Here is a 21,126-nt window from a genome sequence, read left to right as displayed (position 1 = left end):
AACCCTAAGACACCACCATACAAGGTTTCTGCAGTGTTGTAGATCAAACCCAGGGTTCCTGCATGCGAGCTAGGCAAGCGCCCTACCAGCTGAACCTCATTCCTATACTAAATATTTCTTCTCTATCAGGTTGATGGACTGGATCTGAGGGTATCCAAATTTTATTCAGCCACATTTAAAAAACCCAACAAATTGCCATCTGATTTACTAAATTAGAAACTATGCTTATTAAGCTACATCAGTAAAAGAGCTACAAAGACTACACATATCAATGTGTTTATGTGTTTGACATGGGGTCTCTCTATATTGGTCAGTCTTGATTTGGACTCCTGACTCAAGAGACCCTGCTGCCCTCTGTCTCCCAAGTACTTAGGATTCCACCTTAGCCACTTGGCACCAGTTTAAGGATAATACTTTTTAATCAAAGGAAGTAGCTTATAGAATAAATGCATGTTTCAGAATGTATTTAATTGGAAGCATGCAAGCGAGTAGATTAGAATACCAGCCGTGACCATTTCAGGTGCAGGCATTTACTGTGATCGGATTCATTGATCATTTAAAACGGCCTCAACAATTGAGTGCCATCTTGGGTGATTGGTATTTGTTTTGGTTTTGGTTTTGGTTTTTCAAGACAAGGTCATATATATCCCAGGCTGACCTCGAGCTCGCTGAGGATGACCTATCTGGTCCTCCAGGTTTCACCTCCCTATGCCGAGGTTACAGGTGTACACCACCATGCTAGGTTTATGTGGCACTGGGGATGGAACCCAGGGCTTCATGCACCCGAGGCAATTGGCTGCCAACTAAAAGTCACATTCCCAGCTCCAACAATTTAGGGTTTTGTTGTTGTTTGTTCCTTTAAAAACTATTTATTTTATGTATATGAGTACACTGTCATTCTCTTCAGACACACCAGAAGAGGGTACCAGATCCTGTTACAGATGGTTGTGAGCCACCATGCTGTTGCTAGGAATTGAACTCAGGACCTCTAGAGGAGCTTTCACCACTGAGCCATCTCTCCAGCCCCTTGTTTGTTTGTTTATTTTAATAGAGAGAATCCACAAAGGTATTTTGCTCTGGCCAGTGCATATCTGGGACACCTGTCGGTTGTAAGGGCGTCAAGGTGATGCTGATGCTGTGGTGATGGGAAAGGACTAGGTGTGGAGCCCCAGGGCAGCCAGCTCCCTCCTCAGAGCTGCGTGGGGCAAGGAGAAGTGGGCGGGCCGAAGGGCGTGCCTACGGATCACGTGGCAGTCGCAGGCCAATAGCGGTCTCCGAGCCCACCTTGAGGCCGGGGCGGGGCGTCGGGCTGGCGTCACCAGGACAACGGGCGTCGCCGGCGCCGTGTGACTTCAGGCTGTGGGCGCGCTCGCGGCCATGGTGAGTCTGGGGCCCGCGCCTGCGGGGCAGCGGAGATGCTGGGCGCCTAGGGGAGGACGCAGAGAAGCGCCTAGGGCTGCTGGGCGGGGCAGGGCAGGGCAGGGCCGGGTCGGATGAGGCCGGGCGCGTCAGGGCAGGGCAGAGCAGGGCAGGGCAAGGCTGGTGAGATCGGTCCTGAGAAACCAGGTTCCCAGGTCCTGGATGCCAGGGGGCACCGGGACGCTGTGCTCTCTGTTGCACACCCGGGACCTCCACTCTGTGGACCACCCCGACGCGGTGACGCTGTTCGTCACGAGCGTGCCCGGGAAGCCACCAGAGGGTGTGGTTACATAGATACCCACAGCCACACATTTCAGGCTGCGTACTTCAGGCTGCTTTTATGCAATGATGTCAATACCGAACCATGCATTTGATTCAAGTTCTACGTCCTAACGGGGCTCCCAGCACGACGGGATTTAATGGGTGGCTTCAGAGATACCCTTTCACCCCTTTTATAAAAATAGAAAGCATTGAGCTGAACTTTTTTTTTTTTCCTGAGTGCTGCACTTTCAGTGAGAGATTTAATGAATCTGTCATTAGTACGTTGTAAACGCCTTACAGAAGCCGTTAGCTTTGCTCAATAAACTTGAAAGGCTGTGGGCAGGCCACCTGGCCTCCATTAGCTTCTTGTTTGAAGCCTTAATTGACTTGGCTTGGGTGCTGGCTCTAATGGGCAAGGTTACGCCGTGATTTCTTGAGAGTCCCCCATCTGGAAGAGAAGTGGGCTCCCTGGTTTGTGACGCTTCCTGGGAATAGGATATTTGAGGGTCAGCTAATGGAGAAGTGCCTAATTTTAAGAAATACGTATCTAGAGGTCCGGTGAGATGGTTCAGGGGTTAAAGGAACTTGTTGCCAATCCTGATGACCTGAGTTTTCTACCCCTGACCCATGAGTGTCGGGAGCAGAGAGTCTGTAAATTATCCTCTGACCTCTCTCTGTACAGGGCATGTCCTCCATATAAATAATGCAAGGAAAAAAATATGTATCTGCCATGAGTGATTAGATGGGATTTGCTTGGTGTGTGTGTGTGTAGGCACGGTGTGAGGTTCAGAGGTCAATGATCATCTTTCTCCATCCCTGTCTACCGTATTTTACTGAACCTGGACTCACCGACTTGGCTAGGCTGGGGGGTCCTCACTCTCACCCATGACTTCCGCATCACTGTGGTTACAGGCACCACACACAAGTGGGCTGTGCTGTAGAGCATCTGTGTTCCCCTGTGGAGATGCTGTGGAGTAGAAGCTAGAGGCTTCTTTCTTGTTTGGAATGCTTTGGTTCCGAGCCTTCTGGAGTGATTTGCGTCTAGTTCTCAGCTTTGGCTTAGGTGCTGTCTGCAGAGTGGGCGTGCCTGGCCCTTCCTGACTCTGTATCCTTCCCTTTGGCAAAGGGAAGGGATCTGCGCTCCCAGGGTTGGGGATGTGTTTGCAGTTCTGCCTAGGACAGCTCTGGGAGTTTGTCCGGCATCTCGGCTTGCTTCCAGAACTCTGCTGGTTGTGGACACAGAACTCATGATTTCTTTATATAGTGCTGTTTGGTGCTCAGAACGAAACAGTATTGTTTTGTTGTTGTTGTTGCTGCTGCTGCTGTTTTGTTTTTTAGATTGCTCTCTTCCTGCTTGCCCCTCTCTTCTCAGTCCCTCTCCCCCTCTTCCTCTTTTTCCTCCTCATCTCATCTTATTATTCTTCCTAACTTTCCTCTGTGGTTGCTGTATACAGACATCCAGGGGTTGGTTTATTTAGTTCATTTGGAACACCTTAAGTGTTAGAATGTCTTACTTTGTTGCCAACGAGTCTTGTTGTTATTATTTAGTTTATAAGAGAAATTTATTTTTTTAAATTGTATGTTGTATCTCACATGTTTTTCCCGTTTTAGTTCATTCCGTCTGATGTCTCCCCCTAGTTTGCACCCCTCGTTCTGATTTTGTGATTTTTGTCTATAATTGGGTCCGGTTACAGGTGTGGGAAGCATGAATTTGGGAGAAATTTCCATCTGAAATATTTAATGATAGTTTTCCTCTTTACATTATAGTTTTTCTTCCTTTCTTTTTCTCTCTCTTTTTTTTTGTTTTTGCCTTCTTTGACCCCCCTTCTGTGTGTGTGTGTGTGTATTTGTGTGTGTGTGTGTGTGTGTGTGTGTGTGTAGGTCAGAGGCCAGACTTGAGTGTTGTACCTCAGGTGTCAGTACCTGTTTTTGTTTTTTGTTTGCTTTTGTTTTTTCTTCAGTCTGAGTCTCTCTCTGAACCTGAAACTCACCACTTCGTCTAGGCTGGCCGGCCAGTGAGCCCCAGAGATCACCTCACTCCTCTGCTGGGATTAAAGCACGCTCGGGGTTATGGTTGTTTGTTTTATGTGCGTTCTGGGGGTCAAGCACAGGTCCTCAGACCTCTGTGACAAGCACTTTACCAACTGGGCTCTGGGAGGTTTTTGTTTGTATGTTTTTACCTTTTAAGGCAGATTTTTTTTAATAGCCCTGACTAATTTAGAACTCACTCTATAGGCCATCTGCACTTCAAATGTGTGGTGATTCTCCTGCCTCAGCCTCCTGGGTTCCAGGATGGCTGGCATATAGGCTCCCGACACAGACTATGGCAGAAAGGTCTTACATTCAAGGCCAACTGGGGTAGTTTAGAGAGAGCTTGTCTCACAGTGAAAGGGTCCTGTGATGTAGCTCAGTGGCAGAGCACTTGCCTGGCTAGCTCAAGGCCCACAGTCCTCGGCACCTGGAGGGGGAGGTGCTAGCTGAGGCAGAGAGGCTTCCACCGTGAGGTCTCTGGGCTCGCTGACCATGATGGAGTCTGGATTTCTGTTCCCGATGCGGTTGATGGGAAGAGTAATTTCAGCCAATCTCACACTACCTCTCTTCCAGATTGGGCGTATCCCATTGAATTCCTGCCCTCTTGGGCCATCCCTACGAGATGGACATTACTAGACATATATGGTAGACCTAGACTGAATATGTGCTTTGCCTAGTCACAGAGTAGTAGGTCAGCAGCCAAGAAAGGATTGGAACTCAGCTACAAGCTTAACCTCCACATCAAAGCCTTCCCAACTGAAGTATGTGCTACATTCAGATCAAGAATCTCCGAAAATGGGCTGGAAAGGTGGTTCAGTGGTTAGGGGCACTGGCTGCTCTTCCAGAGGACCCAGGTTCAATGCCCAGCACCCACATGGTTGCTCACAGCCATCTCTAACTCTATTTCCAGGGGATCTGACACCTTTTTCTGGTCTCTGCAGGCATCAGGTTTGCAAGTGGTACACAGTCAAATGTGGCAGCAAAACACCTATGTGCATAGAATAAAAAAAGAATAAGTGAAAAAAAAATTAGAGGCCTTGGTTCTCAGCACCCATACGACAGCCTGTAACTCCAGTTCTGAGGAATCTGTTGTTCCTTTCTGGACCTCTTGGGTATTGCATACACATGACATATGTTCCTACAAATGTATACATATAAGTAAAATAAAAGGAAATGCTAACTAAGTTCAATGCTTGGGTGCTGGCTAGATGGGTCAGTGGTTTGGAGCTGTATTGGCTAGTTTTGTGTCAACTTGACACAGGCTAGAGTTATCACAGAGAAAGGAGCTTCAGTTGAGGAAATGCCTCCATGAGATCCAATGTAAGACATTTTCTTAATTAGTAATCAAGGGGGAAAGGCCCCTTGTGGGTGGGACCATCCCTGGGCTGGTAGTCTTGGGTTCTATAAGAGAGCAGGCTGAGCAAGCCAGGGGAAGCAAGCCAGTAAGGAACATCCCTCCATGGCCTCTGCATCAGCTCCTGCTTCCTGACCTGCTTGAATTCCAGTCCTGACTTCCTTTGGTGATGGACCCAGTGTGGAAGTGTAAGCTGCATAAACCCTTTCCTCCCCAATTTGCTTCGTAGTCATGATGGTTTGTGCAGGAATAGAAAGCCTGACTAAGACAGGAGCCTTGCTGTTCTTGCATAGGGCCTGGGTGTGGTTCCCAGCACCCACATGGCGGCTCTCAGCCATCCTCCTTCCTCTAAAGATTAAAAAGAATTTCAGTGTCTTGTTAACTGAGCCAGAGGAAGACCGATCCCTTCCCAGTCCTCTCTCTGACAGGCTGCAGGGATGGTGCTAATGCCTGGCAGAATTCAATTTGGTGTTGTTTACTGTTATTTATGTAACTCTCTGTGTGAGAACGGCCATGGCTTGCTCTCTGCTCTATGATGGCCAGTCTTCTGCAGGCTGCGTGTGTACAGAGAGTCACAGCTGCTGGGAGCTCTCAGAAGATGGCATTCACAGCCCCTCCCCCCAGCTCCTTCCTTCCTTTCCACCACCTTCGTCCACCACCACATTCCTTGAGCATTGGAGGGGGTGACATCAGTGCCCTTTTTAGGGCTCAGCTTTCAACAGTCAGCTGTTCCCAGCAGTCTGACCAGGTATGAGTCTCTGCAGTAATTGCCTCCCACCGCAAAAATGAGTCCCTGAGATTGACCAAAGCTGACAGTGGCAATCTGTAGCATGGACAAAAATGTCAGGAAGGGAATCTGATGGGCACCTTCTCCAGTCAGAACAGTAGAAGTTCCCTGATAAGACCCTCGACTGCCTTAGCCACAGCCTGCTTGCTCTCTTGTTTGTTGTTTTGAGATTGATTGACTGACTGAATATTTGATTTCTCAAGACGGGTTCTCTGTGTAGCCTTGGGTATCCTGGAAATAGCTCTGTAGACCAGGCTGTCCTGGAACTCACAGAGATCTACCTGCCTCTGCCTCTGAAGTGCTGGGACAAAAGGCCTGCACTGCTACTGCCCAACGTTTAAGATTTATTTTTAATTTGTATCTGTATTTTTATGTGTGGCTATGTGCACATGAGGGTGGATGCTTGAAAAGGCCAGAAAAGAACACTGGGTCTCCTGGAGCTGGAGTTAACAGGCAGTTGTGAGTTTTGACGTTTTTTTGTTTGTTTGTTGGGACAGGGTGTTACTTTGTAGACCAAACTGATCTTGAACTTAGAGATCCACCAGCCTCCAACTTCCCAAGTCCTTGGATCAAAGGTGTGTGTGCGCTCGTGCATGCAGTGTCTTTAGTATCACAGGCAGCCTCAAGCTTGTTGTGTAGGTAAGAATAACGTTGATGTTCCAATACCCAGCCCTTTCCCTCCCAAATGCCAGGGTTACGGTGGACTTCAGTATAGCCAGTGTATTCTGTGCAGGGGTGAAAACCAGATCTGTCTTTACACGTGAGGCAAGCGCTGTCCACTGGGGGACACCCTTTATTTTATAAGATGGGTCTTACTCTGTTGCCCAGACTGGTCGCAAAAATCATGATTCAAGTGAACACTTCTGCCTCATCTTGCCAAGTAGCTGGGCCTAGAGGCACAGACCGTCATCTCCGACTTCTTTGCCAGTTCTTCCATTGGGTAACCTTTATGTGTGCGTGGTGTCATGAGCTGAGTGAATATGTGCGTGAGGGTTCCCATGTCTGTGCATGTAGTGGCCAGAGCAGGGTGCTAGATATCTTCATCTGTCACACTTCCCTGGAGACAGAGTCTCACACTGAGCCTGAAACTTATCATTTCAGCCCAGTGCTGGGAGTCAGAGAGTTCCTTGGATACCCCCTGCCTCTAGCACCGCACACTCATCGCAGTGCTGGGGGGGTCCCAGTATGCTCAACCAGGGTTTGGTTTGGTTTGTTTTTATCATGGGTGCTGGGGATTTGAACTCAGACCCTCACACTTGCTGAGCAGGTGTTTTTACCCACTCCTCTCCCCAGTTCTGGCCTGCCCTTTTCTTGTGGAGGTCTGTGGCGTGTCCTGGGATGCCTTACATGCTGTATGCAGTACCCATGACTAGTCGTCTGTTTCTGTGTCTGTCTCTGTCGCCTCTGTGGTCATCACCCTGCTCCCTCAAGGTGTGCCCTGGAACTCCCATTATATGGATAGTGTGGCCTCAAACTGTGGCAATCCTCCTGCCTCTGTCTCTGCCTTGAAGTGCTGGGGTTCCAGGAGTGTGTGCCACTACACCCACCTCCTTCTCATTTCTAAACGATGCCCTTTGTATCAAGAAGGTTTTAATCTTAATGAAGTCCACCATACCTGCTTTGTTGTTACTGTTGCCTGTGCCTATGGCGCCTTAGTTTAAGACTGTCTCATAGCTCTTACACGCAGGCTGTCGTTGTTAATCCTGTGTTCACATCGTCCGTGTTGGGGAGGGAACGTCCAGCCCCATTATTTTCATGAGGATATCCTGACCTCCGGTTCTATTTCTTGAAAAGACTTTTTTTTTTTTCCATTTAAAGCAATAGCTCCCGGCTGTAAGAATTTGTGTCTGGACTTTCAGTCCTGTCCACTGTTAATTGTACTTTTTGGTTACTTTATTGGGTTCTTATTTTTGTTTTGTTTTGTTTTTTCTTTATTGGGTTCTTATATCAACCACCTTCTCCACTCCAATACCTTCCAACCCCCAAAACTAAGTAGATGAGAAAGGTTGGCAGGGGTGGGGTGGGGTGGAAACCAGCATAGATCCCTTTAGACTACTTCCTGCTTGTAGGGAGGTCGAGTTCCTTGGGGACAGTGCCCTTGTTGGGGGAGCAGCAGCCAGCGCCTCTCTCAGAGCGCTGGCATTCTTACACCTTCTCAAGAGTCACCGGATGTACAGTTTGAAATATTATTTTTTATCAAGTTTTATAAAAATGCAGAATTTCGTTTTACTTTTTTTTTTAAGCGATATTGTAAGCACATAGAACGCTTCATTACTGGGTGGGGGAAGGGTCATGTGTCACTAAGAAAATCTCTCCCAAGGTGGACTGAGGACATGAAACCTCTTTCCCTGAGAATTTTGAAAGACTCCTGTTGGCTCCCAGGAGAGCTATCCTGGTCTTGACCTATGTGGCCACTAAGGCACAAAATGCCTTGTGGTCTGGGAAAACTATAAATTCATTTTTATATCCTCTTCCCCCTGTACTACCAACATAGACTTAATTCCCTTAAAAACCAGAGACCTGTTGGAACCTGGCCCCCAAGATTGGTTTTCCAGTATATTGGGCAATGTAGACTTTGCAGTAACTTCATCAAGTGTTCTCAGAAGAGCACTGGTTCCTTCTATAAAACATTGTGGGTCTTCAGATTGATAATTCTGCCATGTTCATTTCCTGAAAGTCAGGGTCGGCTTATGAAAAGTTGCTAAACAACATCCTAAATGTGAAATGTCAACCCTCACTCTAAGCTACTTCCCCCTTTTCAAAGCATTGAATGAGACGTTTTACGGTGGCTTTCTGATTTTGGTAGTCTATACAAGAAGGGAATTTGGAAGTTCTTGTATATTGTTGATTGTCTTGCCCATGTCCTGCCTGAAATACCATGATTGTTTATGAAAAGTATCTTTAATAAAGCTGGTTACAGTTAAAAAAAAAAAGTCACCGGAATTGCAAGTGTAAACTATCTTCAGCTGGCAGAGCCACGCCCCTGGCAGAGCACAAGACAAATCATACTCAGCTGCTGTGAACAATGTGAAGCCACCCCATTGCCCACAACTGGGGTTAAAACAAACACATTCCCATAATGTAACTGGGTTTTTACTGTTTCTTTTTCTTTCTTTTCCCCTTTCCTTTCTCCCTGATTCAGCCAGGCTGGTTAGCTGAGCTGGGAACGGCTACCACGCAGTGCTGTGGTTACAGACCTTCACAGCCATGTCTGACTTTTTCAAGTGGGTGCTGGGATTCAAACTCTGGTCTTGTGTTTGCACAGCAAGTCATCTTACCCAGTGAACTACTTCCCCAACCCCAGAATAAAATTTCAGTATGGAGCTCTTATAATTTTTTTTTATCAAATTAATTTTAAGTATTTTATCCATTTTAATGTCATTATAAGTACGGTTGCCCACTTGATTTCATTTAAAAGTTGTCCATTATTAATGTATAGAAATATACTTTCTTGAAGCTGGAGGGATGGATCGGTAGTCAAGAGCTCTGGGTGCTCTTGTAGAAAATGGGAGTAGCGCCCACATTGGGTGGACAGCTCACAGCACCTGTAATTCCAGCTCCAGGAGATCTATCGCCCTCTTCTGGCCTCCTAGGGTGCTGCACTCACATGTGTATACACACACACACACCACACCACACAATTTAAAATAAAAAAATTTTAAAAGTATAATTTCCTTTTGTGTAAAGGTGTAACATCACTGAACTTTTGACAAGTTATGATATGATTTTGTGGGTTTCTAGAGTTGTCTACGTACAATACCATGTCTTTAAATGGAGACTGTCCTGTTACCCTTATATGTCTCCTGCTTCTCTTGCTATGAGCTTACCAGAGCCTCCAGTACAATGCACTACACAGGTGGCTGTGTGTTGACATTTTAAAATATTTATTTTTATTAATTTTAATTATGTATATGTGTTTATGGGGCTTGGGGTGGTACACATGGAAGCTGGGGACATGGAGGCAGGGATGTTGGATCCCCGGGAGCTGGAGGTACAGGTGGTTGTGAGATGTCTGACATGACTGCAGGGAATGGAACTTGAGTGGTGAAGTTGGTTTTTCTTTTCTGCAGGACAGTAAGCATTTCTGTTCTGATCCAGAATAAAAACATGGGACTTCACTTTTTCATACTACGGCCAAAGACCTGTTTTCCAATTTTTCTCCTCTTGCAGGTTTTCTCAAACAGTGATGATGGCCTTATCAACAAGAAGCTACCCAAGGAGCTCCTCTTGAGGTGAGTGTGGCGCGTTAGGGAGCTCGGGTTTGGCTCCAGCCTCCAGTTGCAAGACAGCCTCTGTCCCGGGGGAGTCCTGGGCTAGAAAGGGACGTAGACCACCTGACTTCCCAGTTTGTTTTATAGAATGCTGTCCAGCTTGGTGCCAAGTTTACTTGATCTGCTCCAGAATGTACTGAGTCTGGATTCATTTTGTAGAGTTATACAGATCATAGCGATCAACAGCAGGTTGGGCATGAATAGGCAATCTTAAATTGATTAGTAACTGGGGAGAGGTTATTGCTACAGGTGTGGGTTCTTGTGGCCAGAGAGTTTTGGCATTTTCTTTTTTTCTTTTCTTTTTTTTTTTTTTTTTTTTTTTTTTTTGGTTTTTCGAGACAGGGTTTCTCTGTGTAGCCCTGGCTGTCCTGGAACTCACTCTGTAGACCAGGCTGGCCTCGAACTCAGAAATCCGCCTGCCTCTGCCTCCCAAGTGCTGGGATTAAAGGCATGCGCCACCACTGCCCGGCATTTTGGCATTTTCTAAGAGACGAGTTGTTCAAAAGCTACAAAAGATGTGTGTTTATGATATGCTACTAAACAGCAGAGTGCTGTCCCCGAGGTATTGAGCAGAATGCGTTCGAAGTGACAGCATCGGAGAGCAAAGGGTGTCCTTGTCCAGAGGACAGTCACTTGCCTGTCAGTTCACCAAGCGAGTGTGCAGGTGACACTTGTTTGCCAGTGGGCACCCCAACTTTGTTCTTGGTTTTGGGGTTTTGTTTTCTAATTCTGCAGTTGTCTAGTTGTTGTTAGTTGTGGAGGCTGTCACGTCTTCATTCTTTACATGAGCACACATGGTAATATTTGAGCGGCATTTTCCAAACTGTCGCCAATGTCTCTCAAAACAAGAACAGATTCTGACCCAAGGATGGATGTTTTTTGCGTAGTGATGGCCCTGGGCGAGGAGCTAGTGACAGGACAGTATTCCATGGAGTTGTAGAAGATGCTTACATCAGAGGGAGATGGGGAGTATGACCCCCACCCTGGATATGCTACATTGTTTTAGATTTCAGAATTGACTCTGCGTTTTGCTTGGTCATTGTGGGGTAATTCTTGATGAGGTTCGTTTGGGGGAGAGAGGCATGCATGTGTGATACGGTGCACTCGTGGAGGTCAGAGGACTCTGTGAGCAGCCACAAAGCAACAAAGGCTGCAGGAAAAAACAAAGTCATTGCATCCAACATGGAGGAGTTCAGGGTGGACTGTTGTCACTAGACAATGGTGGGTACATGGCCCAGGAAGTGACTGTAGCCTCAGCTTGAGCACTTGCCTAGCCCAGGCCTCAGTCTGCAGTGTGAGTGTGGCACTGGTACTCTGGGCGCCATAGCCAGCTTCAGCCAGCCAGGACATTACTCACACATCAGCAGGCTGTGGTTAAACTCCACCCTTCTCACGAATGCTGTTTCCGTTTCTGATTCTAGGCCATTAACCCCACCCCACCCCTCTCTCTCTCACACACACCACACACATTAGAGCTAGCTTTTATACTCAACCACTGAGTGGTTTCTATTTGCTGATACAGAGGTCGAAATAAAGGGTTCTGTCATTCTCTATGGTCATTTCTAAACCCACTTTAGAAGTTAGTCCTCTTGGTTGTCTTTCTGTGGAACGGCCAGCCCGTGGCACCCGCAGCCGACCTAGCTGTGGCTAAGGGTCACAGATATTCTGGAATTGTTTGGTCACTGCAATGACATTGGTTGACAGATGAGAAAATGCTTGAAGAATGAGCAAATGGAAGAGGGTGGGGAGCACGGAGCTCAGTGGCCGTGGGGAGTGGGGAGCAGAGACCCTCTGCCCTCCACAGATGCTCAGACCGCAGCTGAGAGGAGCCCATAAGAACTGCCGGTGGCTACCCAGAGGAGGTCCTCTCCTTTTGGTTTCCAGGGTCTTTTTGGTTTTTTGGGTTTTTTTTAAAGGTTTGTTTGTTTGTTTATTGGTTTTTCAAGACAGGGTTTCTCTATTTAAGTGATGTACATTTCTATCTGGGGGTGTGTGCATGTGAGTGCAATGCCTGCAGTGTCCAGAAGAGGGCATCAGATCCCATTGGAGCTGGAGTTGTGGCTGTGACCTGCCAGACACAGATGCTGGGAGCTGAACCCAGCGCCTCAGCAGGAGCTGACCAGCTCTCCGTCCCCCTCCAGAATCTCCTGAAGAAAAAGTGACCCAGGAAGATTTGAACTTTGGAAAAATATGATAACCTCGATTCTGAATATTTCTTAAGTAAAATTTAGTACTCTCAATTCTAGTAACAAGCCAGCCCTCCTCCTTGCTGCGTGTCCCTGTCCACATCTTCTGAACGTTGCTGACTTTATCAATATCTATCAGTATCTAATTAGGCCAGGCATCCATCCTTTCCCTCTGTCTTAGTCAGGGTTTCTATTCCTGCACAAACATCATGACCAAGAAGCAAGTTGGGGAGGAAAGGGTTTATTCAGCTTACACTTCCACATTGCTGTTCATCACCAAGGAAGTCAGGACTGGAATTCAAGCAGGTCAGGAAGCAGGAGCTGATGCAGAGGCCGTGGAGGGATGTTCTTTACTGGCTTGCCTCACCTGGCTTGCTCAGCCTGCTTTCTTATAGAACCAAGACTACCAGCCCAGAGATGGTCCCACCCACAAGGGGCCTTTCCCCCTTGATCACTAGTTGAGAAAATGCCTTACAGTTGGATCTCATGGAGGCATTTCCCCAACTGAAGCTCCTTTCTCTGTGATAACTCCAGCTGTGTCAAGTTGACACAAAACTAGCCAGTACAATTGACCCCTTGTCAACTTGACACACAAATACATCACTAGTAAGCCTCAATCCTTAGTTTCTTATTCATCCCCAAGATCTTAAATAACTTTTAAAGTTCCACAGTCTTTACAAATTCTTAAAATTTTAATCTCTCTTAAAATCCAAAGTCTTTACAATTAAGTCTCTTAACTGTGGGCTTAACTAAAAATACTTCCTTCAAGAGGGAAATATATCAGGGCACAGTCACAATCAAAAGCTAAAATCAATCTCCAACCATCCAGTGTCTGGGATCCAACTCACGATCTTCTGGGCTCCTCCAAGGGCTTGGGTCACTTCTCCAGCCACGCCCTTTGTAGCACACGCGTCGTCCTCTAGGCTCCAGATGCCTGTCCTCCACTCCTGCTGCTCTTGGTGGTCATCTCATGGTACTGGCATCTCCAAAACACTGCATGACCCCTTCAGTCCTGGGCCATCAATTGCAACTGAGGCTGCACCTTCACCAATGGCCTTCCATCCCCTTTGATCACTAATTGAGAAAATGCCTTACAGCTAGGTCTCATGGAGGCATTTCCTCAACTGAAGCTCCTTTCTCTGTGATAACTCCAGCTGTGTCAAGTTGACACAAAACTAGCCAGTACACCATCCTCGGGAGGAAAGGGCAGAAGGGTCTCTGTGAGTTCTAGGCCAGGCTGGGCTATACAATGAAACTTTGTTTAAAAAATATTCTTTTAATGATCCAAAGGTAGGACTATGGAGGTATTGAGGTGTCTCTGTGGGTAAAGGGCTTGCTGTGCAAGTGCAAAGACCTGAGTTTGCATATCCAGTTGGCAAACACCCTAACCCCAGTGCCAAGGGGGTGAGATTGGGGGTGGGGGTGATCCTGGTGGTTACTTGGCTGGCCAGCCTAGCAAAATGGCGAGTCTAAGTTCAGTGAGAGAGCCTGTCTCCAAAAGATAAGGTGGGGAGGAGAGTAACAAAAGATATGCTGGTGTTAACTTCTGACCTCCATGCTTGGCCACACACACACACACACACACACACACACAGCAGTCCACAGCACACCCATTGTTAAGAACATGGAGGTTGTGGCCATCAGGTGGAGCTTTGGACTCATTCACAAGCCTCATGTGTGAATTTTTTGAAGTGAATTGCTACTTGAGACCAGACATCCATCACATTTTCTTGAGAGTTCACGTTCCCATACTCCTGTTCTTATTGTGGAAGCAGTCAGAGAAGGTAAAATTTTATTTTAATTAATTAATTAGGTTTTTTCTTTTGGAGATAGGGTTTCACTGTGTAGGTCTGGCTGTCCTGAAACTTGCTCTGTAGCCCAGGCTGGCCCAAAACTCAGAGATTCACTGCCTCTGCCTCCCAAGTGCTGGGACTAAAGGCATGCGCCACCCCCATCCACCCCTCATCTAGTAATTTCTATTGATAGTTTTAAAATTACTTAATGTTTTTAATGTACATATTCCTTCTACCCACTTTGTTATTAAGCTTATATAACTTGACTCTTTCTACACACCTTTCACTCATGAATTAAGGATTTTCTTGGAGCTTGGGGTTGGCTCAGCAGTTAAGAGCACAAACTGCTCTCACAGAGGATTGTCACATTTGGTGGCTCATAACCACTCCAGCTTCCAGGGATACAGCGCCCTCTTCTGGGATCCATCTGCAAGTGCACTCATGTACCCATACACAAGACACAGTTGCATACATGCAATTAAAAATAAAAATTATCTTTTAAAAAAGTGGGTTTTCAGCCGGGCATGGTGGTGCACACCTTTAATCCCAGCACTCGGGAGGCAGAGGCAGGCGGATTTCTGAGTTCGAGGCCAGCCTGGTCTACAAAGTGAGTTCCAAGACAGCCAGGGCTACACAGAGAAACCCTGTCTCAAAAAACCAAAAATAAATAAATAAATAAAATGAAGCTGTAATAATGATAATGAAGTCATTTTCATAATGGTGTAACCAGTTGGCAATTCTTCAAAAAGAAACAAAATAATCACACGGTGGTAATTTCCTCTCTTGGGTATACTACAGACCCGTGTATCCCAGCAGCCTGAGTGACCAGGCAGGGTGGGTTCTGGTTCTCCTTGTACTGTGGCCTTTCCTATGCATGCAGATAGAGTTGAATCTACACATGAGCAGAGTAAGTAACAATATGCAGTAATAAAAGTGACATGAACTGAAGTCAGGTAAGGCGGCTCATGCATTCAGCCAGCACTTACAAGGCAGAGGCAGGTACATCTCTGTGATCTTTAAGGCCACCTCAGTCTACAGAGTGAGACCTTCTCTCAAAAGAAAAGAAAAAAAAAAACGCACACAAATTTAGAACTTGCTTATTTCTGGAATTTGTCCATTTAATATTTTCAGACCATAGTTTGTCACCCTAAAATAAGCCAAAGTGCATGATGCAAACAATTGAAAACAGCAACAAACACACAAATGTTCATAGCAGAATTGTTCACAAGAGCCAAACAAGCATCTCCGGATGCCCGTCAACAGATGGCTGGACAAGTGAGTCACGATCCAAACATACAAAGAGAAGTGCTCCAGCAATACCTCTCCTGGGCATATATCCAGAAGAAGCCCCAACTGGTAAGAAGGACACATGCTCCACTATGTTCATAGCAGCCTTATTTATAATAGCCAGAAACTGGAAAGAACCCAGATGCCCCTCAACAGAGGAATGGATACAGAAAATGTGGTACATCTACACAATGGAGTACTACTCAGCTATTAAAAAGAATGAATTTATGAAATTCCTAGCCAAATGGATGGACCTGGAGAGCATCATCCTGAGTGAGGTAACACAATCACAAAGGAACTCACACAATATGTACTCACTGATAAGTGGATACTAGCCCAAAACCTAGGATACCCACGATATAAGATACAATTTCCTAAACACATGAAACTCAAGAAAAATGAAGACTGAAGTGTGGACACTATGCCCCTCCTTAGAAGTGGGAACAAAACACCCATGGAAGGAGTTACAGAAACAAAGTATGGAGCTGAGATGAAAGGATGGACCATGTAGAGACTGCCATATCCAGGGATCCACCCCATAATCAGCTTCCAAATGCTGACACCATTGCATACACTAGCAAGATTTTACTGAAAGGACCCAGATGTAGCTGTCTCTGGTGAGACTATGCCGGGGCCTAGCAAACACAGAAGTGGATGCTCACAGTCAGCTAATGGATGGATCACAGGGCTCCCAATGGAGGAGCTAGAGAAAGTACCCAAGGAGCTAAAGGGATCTTCAACCCTATAGGTGGAACAACATTATGAACTAACCAGTACCCCTGAGCTCTTGACTCTAGCTGCATATGTATCAAAAGATGGCCTAGTCGGCCATCACTGGAAAGAGAGGCCCATTGGACACGCAGACTTTGTGTGCCCCGGTACAGGGGAACGCCAGGGCCAAAGGGGGGGAGTGGGTGGGTAGGGGAGTGGGGGTGGGTGGGTAAGGGGGACTTTTGGTATAGCATTGGAAATGTAAATGAGCTAAATACCTAATAAAAAATGGAAAAAAAAAAAAAAAAAGGAAAAAAAAAAAAAAAAGTTAATTACTTAAGTAACAGTTTAACTGTGCGAGAGAAACGATATCCCTGGACAGTACAGATTTGTTACTAAATAAATTATACCTACATTAATTCTAAAAAAAAAAAAAAAAAAAAAACCAAAAAAAAAAAAAAACAAAGAGAAGTGCTGTGTGCCAGCGCGGATGAGGCTAAAGAGCACGCCAGGGAAGCGAGCCACGCCCCAAGGGAAGCGAGCCACACCCCAAGGGAAGCGAGTCACGCCCTAGGGGAAGCGAGCCACGCCCCAAGGGAAGCGAGCCACGCCCCAAGGTCTGATAAGCTGTTCATTTGCTTGAAGGATCAGAGAGGCACCTCTCTCCCGAAGCGCATCCACAAGGTGATGGCCGCGGGCCGGGGACAGGGATGAGGCTGGCTGTGGTATGTGTCAGTTCACTTGGGCGATGGGACTGTGTCAGAGCTGACCGTGTAACACCAGCATTGCTGGACTGTGCGGCTCAAGTGGTTGATTTTATGTCACAGGCTTTACCTCAAGCACATAAAGCATCTCTTGGGAATGTCGGAGCTAATGTTAAAGAACAAGTTCAAGAGGGTCTTTGTACATTTGACCTCAGCACTAACCAGGAAGTGAGCGGAAGGCAACTCTTCATAAACGTAATCCAGTACTGGTAGTAGTATTTTTATTTTTTTAATTTATTTACTATTATAAATGAGTACACTGTAGCTGTCTTCAGACACACCAGGAGAGGGCCTCAGATCTCATTTCGGATGGCTGTGAGCCACCATGTGGTTGCTGGGATTTGAACTCGGGACCTTCGGAAGAGCAGTCAGTGCTCTTACCCGCTGAGCCATCTCACCAGCCCAAGTATTTTTATTTCATCATTATTATTTTGTTTTGAGGCAGGATCTTAGTATACAGCCTCAGGTGTCCTGAAACTTTCTCAGTAGACCAGGCTGGCCTCAAACTCAGAGATCCATCTGCCTCTGCCTCCTGGAGTGCTGGGATCAAAGGTGTGTTGGCTAAGTATTGCTTTTAGAAGAAAGAAAATGTTGCCAGTGTGGCCATGTGGGGGAGTCAGCGTGGGTGCTGCCCGGTGACCAGAGTAGTGGGGAAGCTTACGGCGGCAGGAGGCGGGGCTGCTGATGAATTCTTAGACGACAGGGATAGTAAGGCAAGGTGAGATAGAGGTAGGGGCTAAAAACATGATTCGATGCCCGGGATGCTGGCTGATGCCAGCAGCAGGTATGAGACAGGAGGATGGCTGCAAGCTCTAAGCTAGCCTGAGGTAGAGTGATACCCTGTCTTAAGATAACATGTAAAAAGAAAAGTGTTTTTCTTATTTGGTCAGAAGGCCGGGGAGATGTTTGCTTCTTTGAGGACCATGAGACTAATTATAGACAAAAGTGTTAAATCAGACGTTGTTTAGAGGGAGTGAAGCTCCGCGGACACGGAGGCTAGAGGGACTGATTTTTGTAAGGACCGTAGACTTTGTTTAGAGGGAGTGAAGCTCTGCGGACATGGACCGCCAGAGGAACTGATTTTTGTAAGGACCGTGGAGAGTGATCCAGGCACCTGGGCTGCTTCCGTACCGGTTCGGTGCTCAGCCCTGGCGTAGGCGCATCTGCCTGAGGTGCTGCTGCTGTTGTTTTTAATGCTTGCCTATTCTAGCCTTGTACACATGCTTGGGACACATGAGAGTCAGAGGACAGCTTACAGGAATCGGTTCTCTCCTGTCACGTGGGTTCCGAGGACCAAATTTGGGTTGTCTTATTTGGCAGTGAGCACCTTTATCCACTGTGCAATCTCACTAAGGCTTATTGAGTTTTATAGAAACTAAACCAGCCATGTTTTAGAGGCCCAGACAACAAAATTCTTTGCCCTAAAGTTTCTTCCCATTCACTTCTCAAATACTGCCATGAGGGGGCGTGGCCTGACAGCAGCCAGGAGGCGGGGCTGTCAGCAGTTGCCTAGGCCTTTGGATTCTTAGTCATTCAGAAGCCCTACAGACTTGAAAGCAACCGAGCTGCATCTAACCATCTTTTGTTTCACCTACAATAGTTAAAAATCCAGAGTGCTGGGACTCAGCCCGAGCCCAGTGATCTGACTGTAGTTTTACCTGAACTTGAGGACTATAAAATAGCAGATGCTGAACCTCCAGATGAAAGGCCAGCGCTCTCTGAGAAGTAAGCCAAAAAAAAACCAAAAAAACAAAAAAAGATCCTGTGGAGTGGGTTGGCCTGGAACCCTGTGTTGGAGGTAGGACCCTGAGCTTTCCTGCGGAGCCTACAGCAGAGAAGAGAAAAACTGGCCCTTGTCCATTTAGAAGGGAAGTTTGAGGTGATCCTGGTAAACTACTAGTGCTTTTTGGTCTTCAAAGGGAGTTGAAGCCCACCTCAGCAGTCGTGCCTCATGCACACCTACATCCCTAGCCCAGGCCCCTCTCCTAGGAGGAGGTCCTTTCTTAGACGTTTCTCCTCCTTAGCGAAGGGTAAAACCTTGAAGACATTTAATCCCTACTGTAAAGCAGTTCTCAGTACTTTTCCACCCCTAGCCTGACCACCATCTTCCTCTCCTTTGTGCTCCGTCTATAAAATGGTGGGAAGCTTTGGTTCAGTGTTCCTGGGCTTTGAGATGATTTCCCTCGTCGGGGTTGATTTACAGTGCTGTTCCCTGGGGGAAATTCAACAGTGGGGGCACTGGCACTTTATCCCAAACTGCCCTTTGCTAATACTAAGTGGTTAATAAACAGTTAAAAGCTTAAAAAGAAAAAAAAAAGCTACGTTCTTCATAGGACCTGGAATGATGTAAGCAAATTGGAAAAACTGATCCGAAGAGGAGAGATGATAAGTCAGGCCGACCCCTTGGTGCCCTGCTTACTGAGATCGGCAGCAGAAAAGCTATATGCAAAGGGAAGAAGAAATGCCTTAGGAGACAATGGTACCTCTGGGAGTGAAAACCAGTCATGCCGGCTGGGGTGGCGGGCAGGGGTCAGTAGTGAGCTATCAAGCTGGAGGGACTCAGTGAGGAAGAGGGCAGCCTGCTGTTACAGAGGACTGGAGTTCAGTTCCTGGCAGGCACCGGGTCAAGCGGCTCACAACTGCCTGTAACCCAGCTGTAAGCTGACAGCTCTGGCCTCTGAGGGCACCTGCTGCCTTCACTTCCACACAGGTACACACATACACATAAATTATAAAATAATAACTAACCAGACTGTGGTGGCACACACCTTTAATCTTATCTCTCAGGAGGCAGAGGCAGGCAGGTCTCTGAGTTTGAGGCCAGCCCGGTCTACAAAGTGAGTTTCAGGACAGCCAGGGCTACACAGAAAATTCCTGTCTCAAAAAAGGCACAACAACAGCAACAATAACAACTAAGTAAGAAGGTGATGTGATCGACATATATGTAGTAAGTCCGGTCAGAAGGAATAGTCATACAAATGTTTGACGAAATAATGGCCCCAAAGCTTTCAAACCTGGTTACAGACAGTCCACAGGTCAAAGAGCAGTGATTTCCACATGAACGCACACAGTGACCAACATGCTACAAACCACAAAACCCAAACAGAGCTGAACAGTGGGGCTTGAAGTGTGGAGAACGCTTGGGTCTTATGAGCAGTGACTCAAAAGGAAAGAAGTTTGTTAAAGTGCTGAAGGAAAATTCTCCTGTCCTAAAGCCAGACAGTCTGTCTGTCGCCTTTAAAACTGAGAGCCTGGCGCTGGGCTTGGTGGCACACTCAGAAGGCGAGAGCAGGTCGATCTTTTTGAGTGTGAATCTAGCTTGGTTTACATAGTGAATTCTAGGACAGTCAGGGCTATGTGGAGAGACCCTGTCTCATAAAACAACCCCAACGGTCTGGGCTAGGGAGATGGGTCCGCAGGTAAAGGCTCTTGCTAGGCAGGCCTGGCATTTCTCGGACCCATGTTAAGGCCGAAAGAGAACCAGCGCCATAAAGTTGTTCTCTGACCTCTGCTCGCATGGCTCGTCTACACCCATACACCCGGACTCGGAAGCACACGCATACACAAGCATGCATGCATGCATGCCATGTAGACACAAATGATACATTTTAATTAAAGATAAGACTTTTCAAGTAAACTCCCCCTGAGAAAGACTCATCACAAACACCCCCACATAAGTGCTAAGGGGATTTCTCACCACGAAGACATTAAGTCTTGAGGAGGGGACGGGCAGGGTAAGAGGCCGGCACAGTAATGGGAAGTGCACTTTATGTCACCAGATGCCTTGAGAGGTATTGGCTGGCTTTGTGTGTATAGATCTGTTTCTCTTCTGGTACTCTAAAAGGATCGATTCTGTCAATTTTCCTGCAAATTCAGTGTGAAGTCAGCAAGTTTCAGAAAATGTCCCTATGCAAGTTGCCATGATTCTAGAATATTAATGTAAACTCAGATAGAGGGTTTCACGCATGGTGGGATGTCAAAACATGGGGCAGAATTCTGTAGTTAACATGGAACAGACAGACCAACGGAATGGCTATCATGTCCACAAGTAGATTTCTGTCGTTCCTGTTGCTGTGACAGATATTCTGTGAGGCAACGGAGAGTGAAAATATCCATTCAGGTTCACAGAATGGTCTGCGTCCGCTGTGGGGGAGGGACAAGCTTGGACTTGGGACATTGGCCATGTCGTAGCCACAGTCCAGTGAGGAGTAGCAAACGCTGGTGCTCAGCTCCCTCTCCTGTTTATTCTGTTCAGGACTCAG

At 46.7% G+C, this 21,126-nt stretch overlaps 1 protein-coding gene across 10 annotated transcripts in view; it reads left to right on the top strand.

Annotated features, from left to right (window-relative positions):
• Positions 1 to 1,269: 1,269 nt before the first annotated feature.
• Fbxl2 (F-box and leucine-rich repeat protein 2) overlaps positions 1,270 to 21,126 on the top strand; it is a 68,247-nt gene continuing 48,390 nt past the window's right edge. For 5 of the 10 annotated variants that reach the window (XR_379878.3, XR_379880.4, XR_003948012.1 and 2 more), the window contains exons 1-2: positions 1,286 to 1,380; positions 10,023 to 10,084. Coding sequence is in view for 2 of the 10 variants with exons in the window: in XM_006512295.2 (XP_006512358.1) it covers positions 1,378 to 1,380; positions 10,023 to 10,084 (65 nt within the window). In the remaining 8 variants the exon portion in view is untranslated. Of the gene's footprint in view, positions 1,381 to 10,022; positions 10,085 to 21,126 lie in introns of all 10 variants that reach the window. The other 5 variants (XR_379879.3, XM_030244622.1, NM_178624.6 and 2 more) reach the window with 5 other exon arrangements.

This window comes from Mus musculus, chromosome 9 (genome assembly GCF_000001635.26).
Source record: "Mus musculus strain C57BL/6J chromosome 9, GRCm38.p6 C57BL/6J".
Taxonomy (NCBI): domain Eukaryota; kingdom Metazoa; phylum Chordata; class Mammalia; order Rodentia; family Muridae; genus Mus; species Mus musculus.
This window is presented reverse-complemented; position numbering and strand designations above follow the sequence as displayed.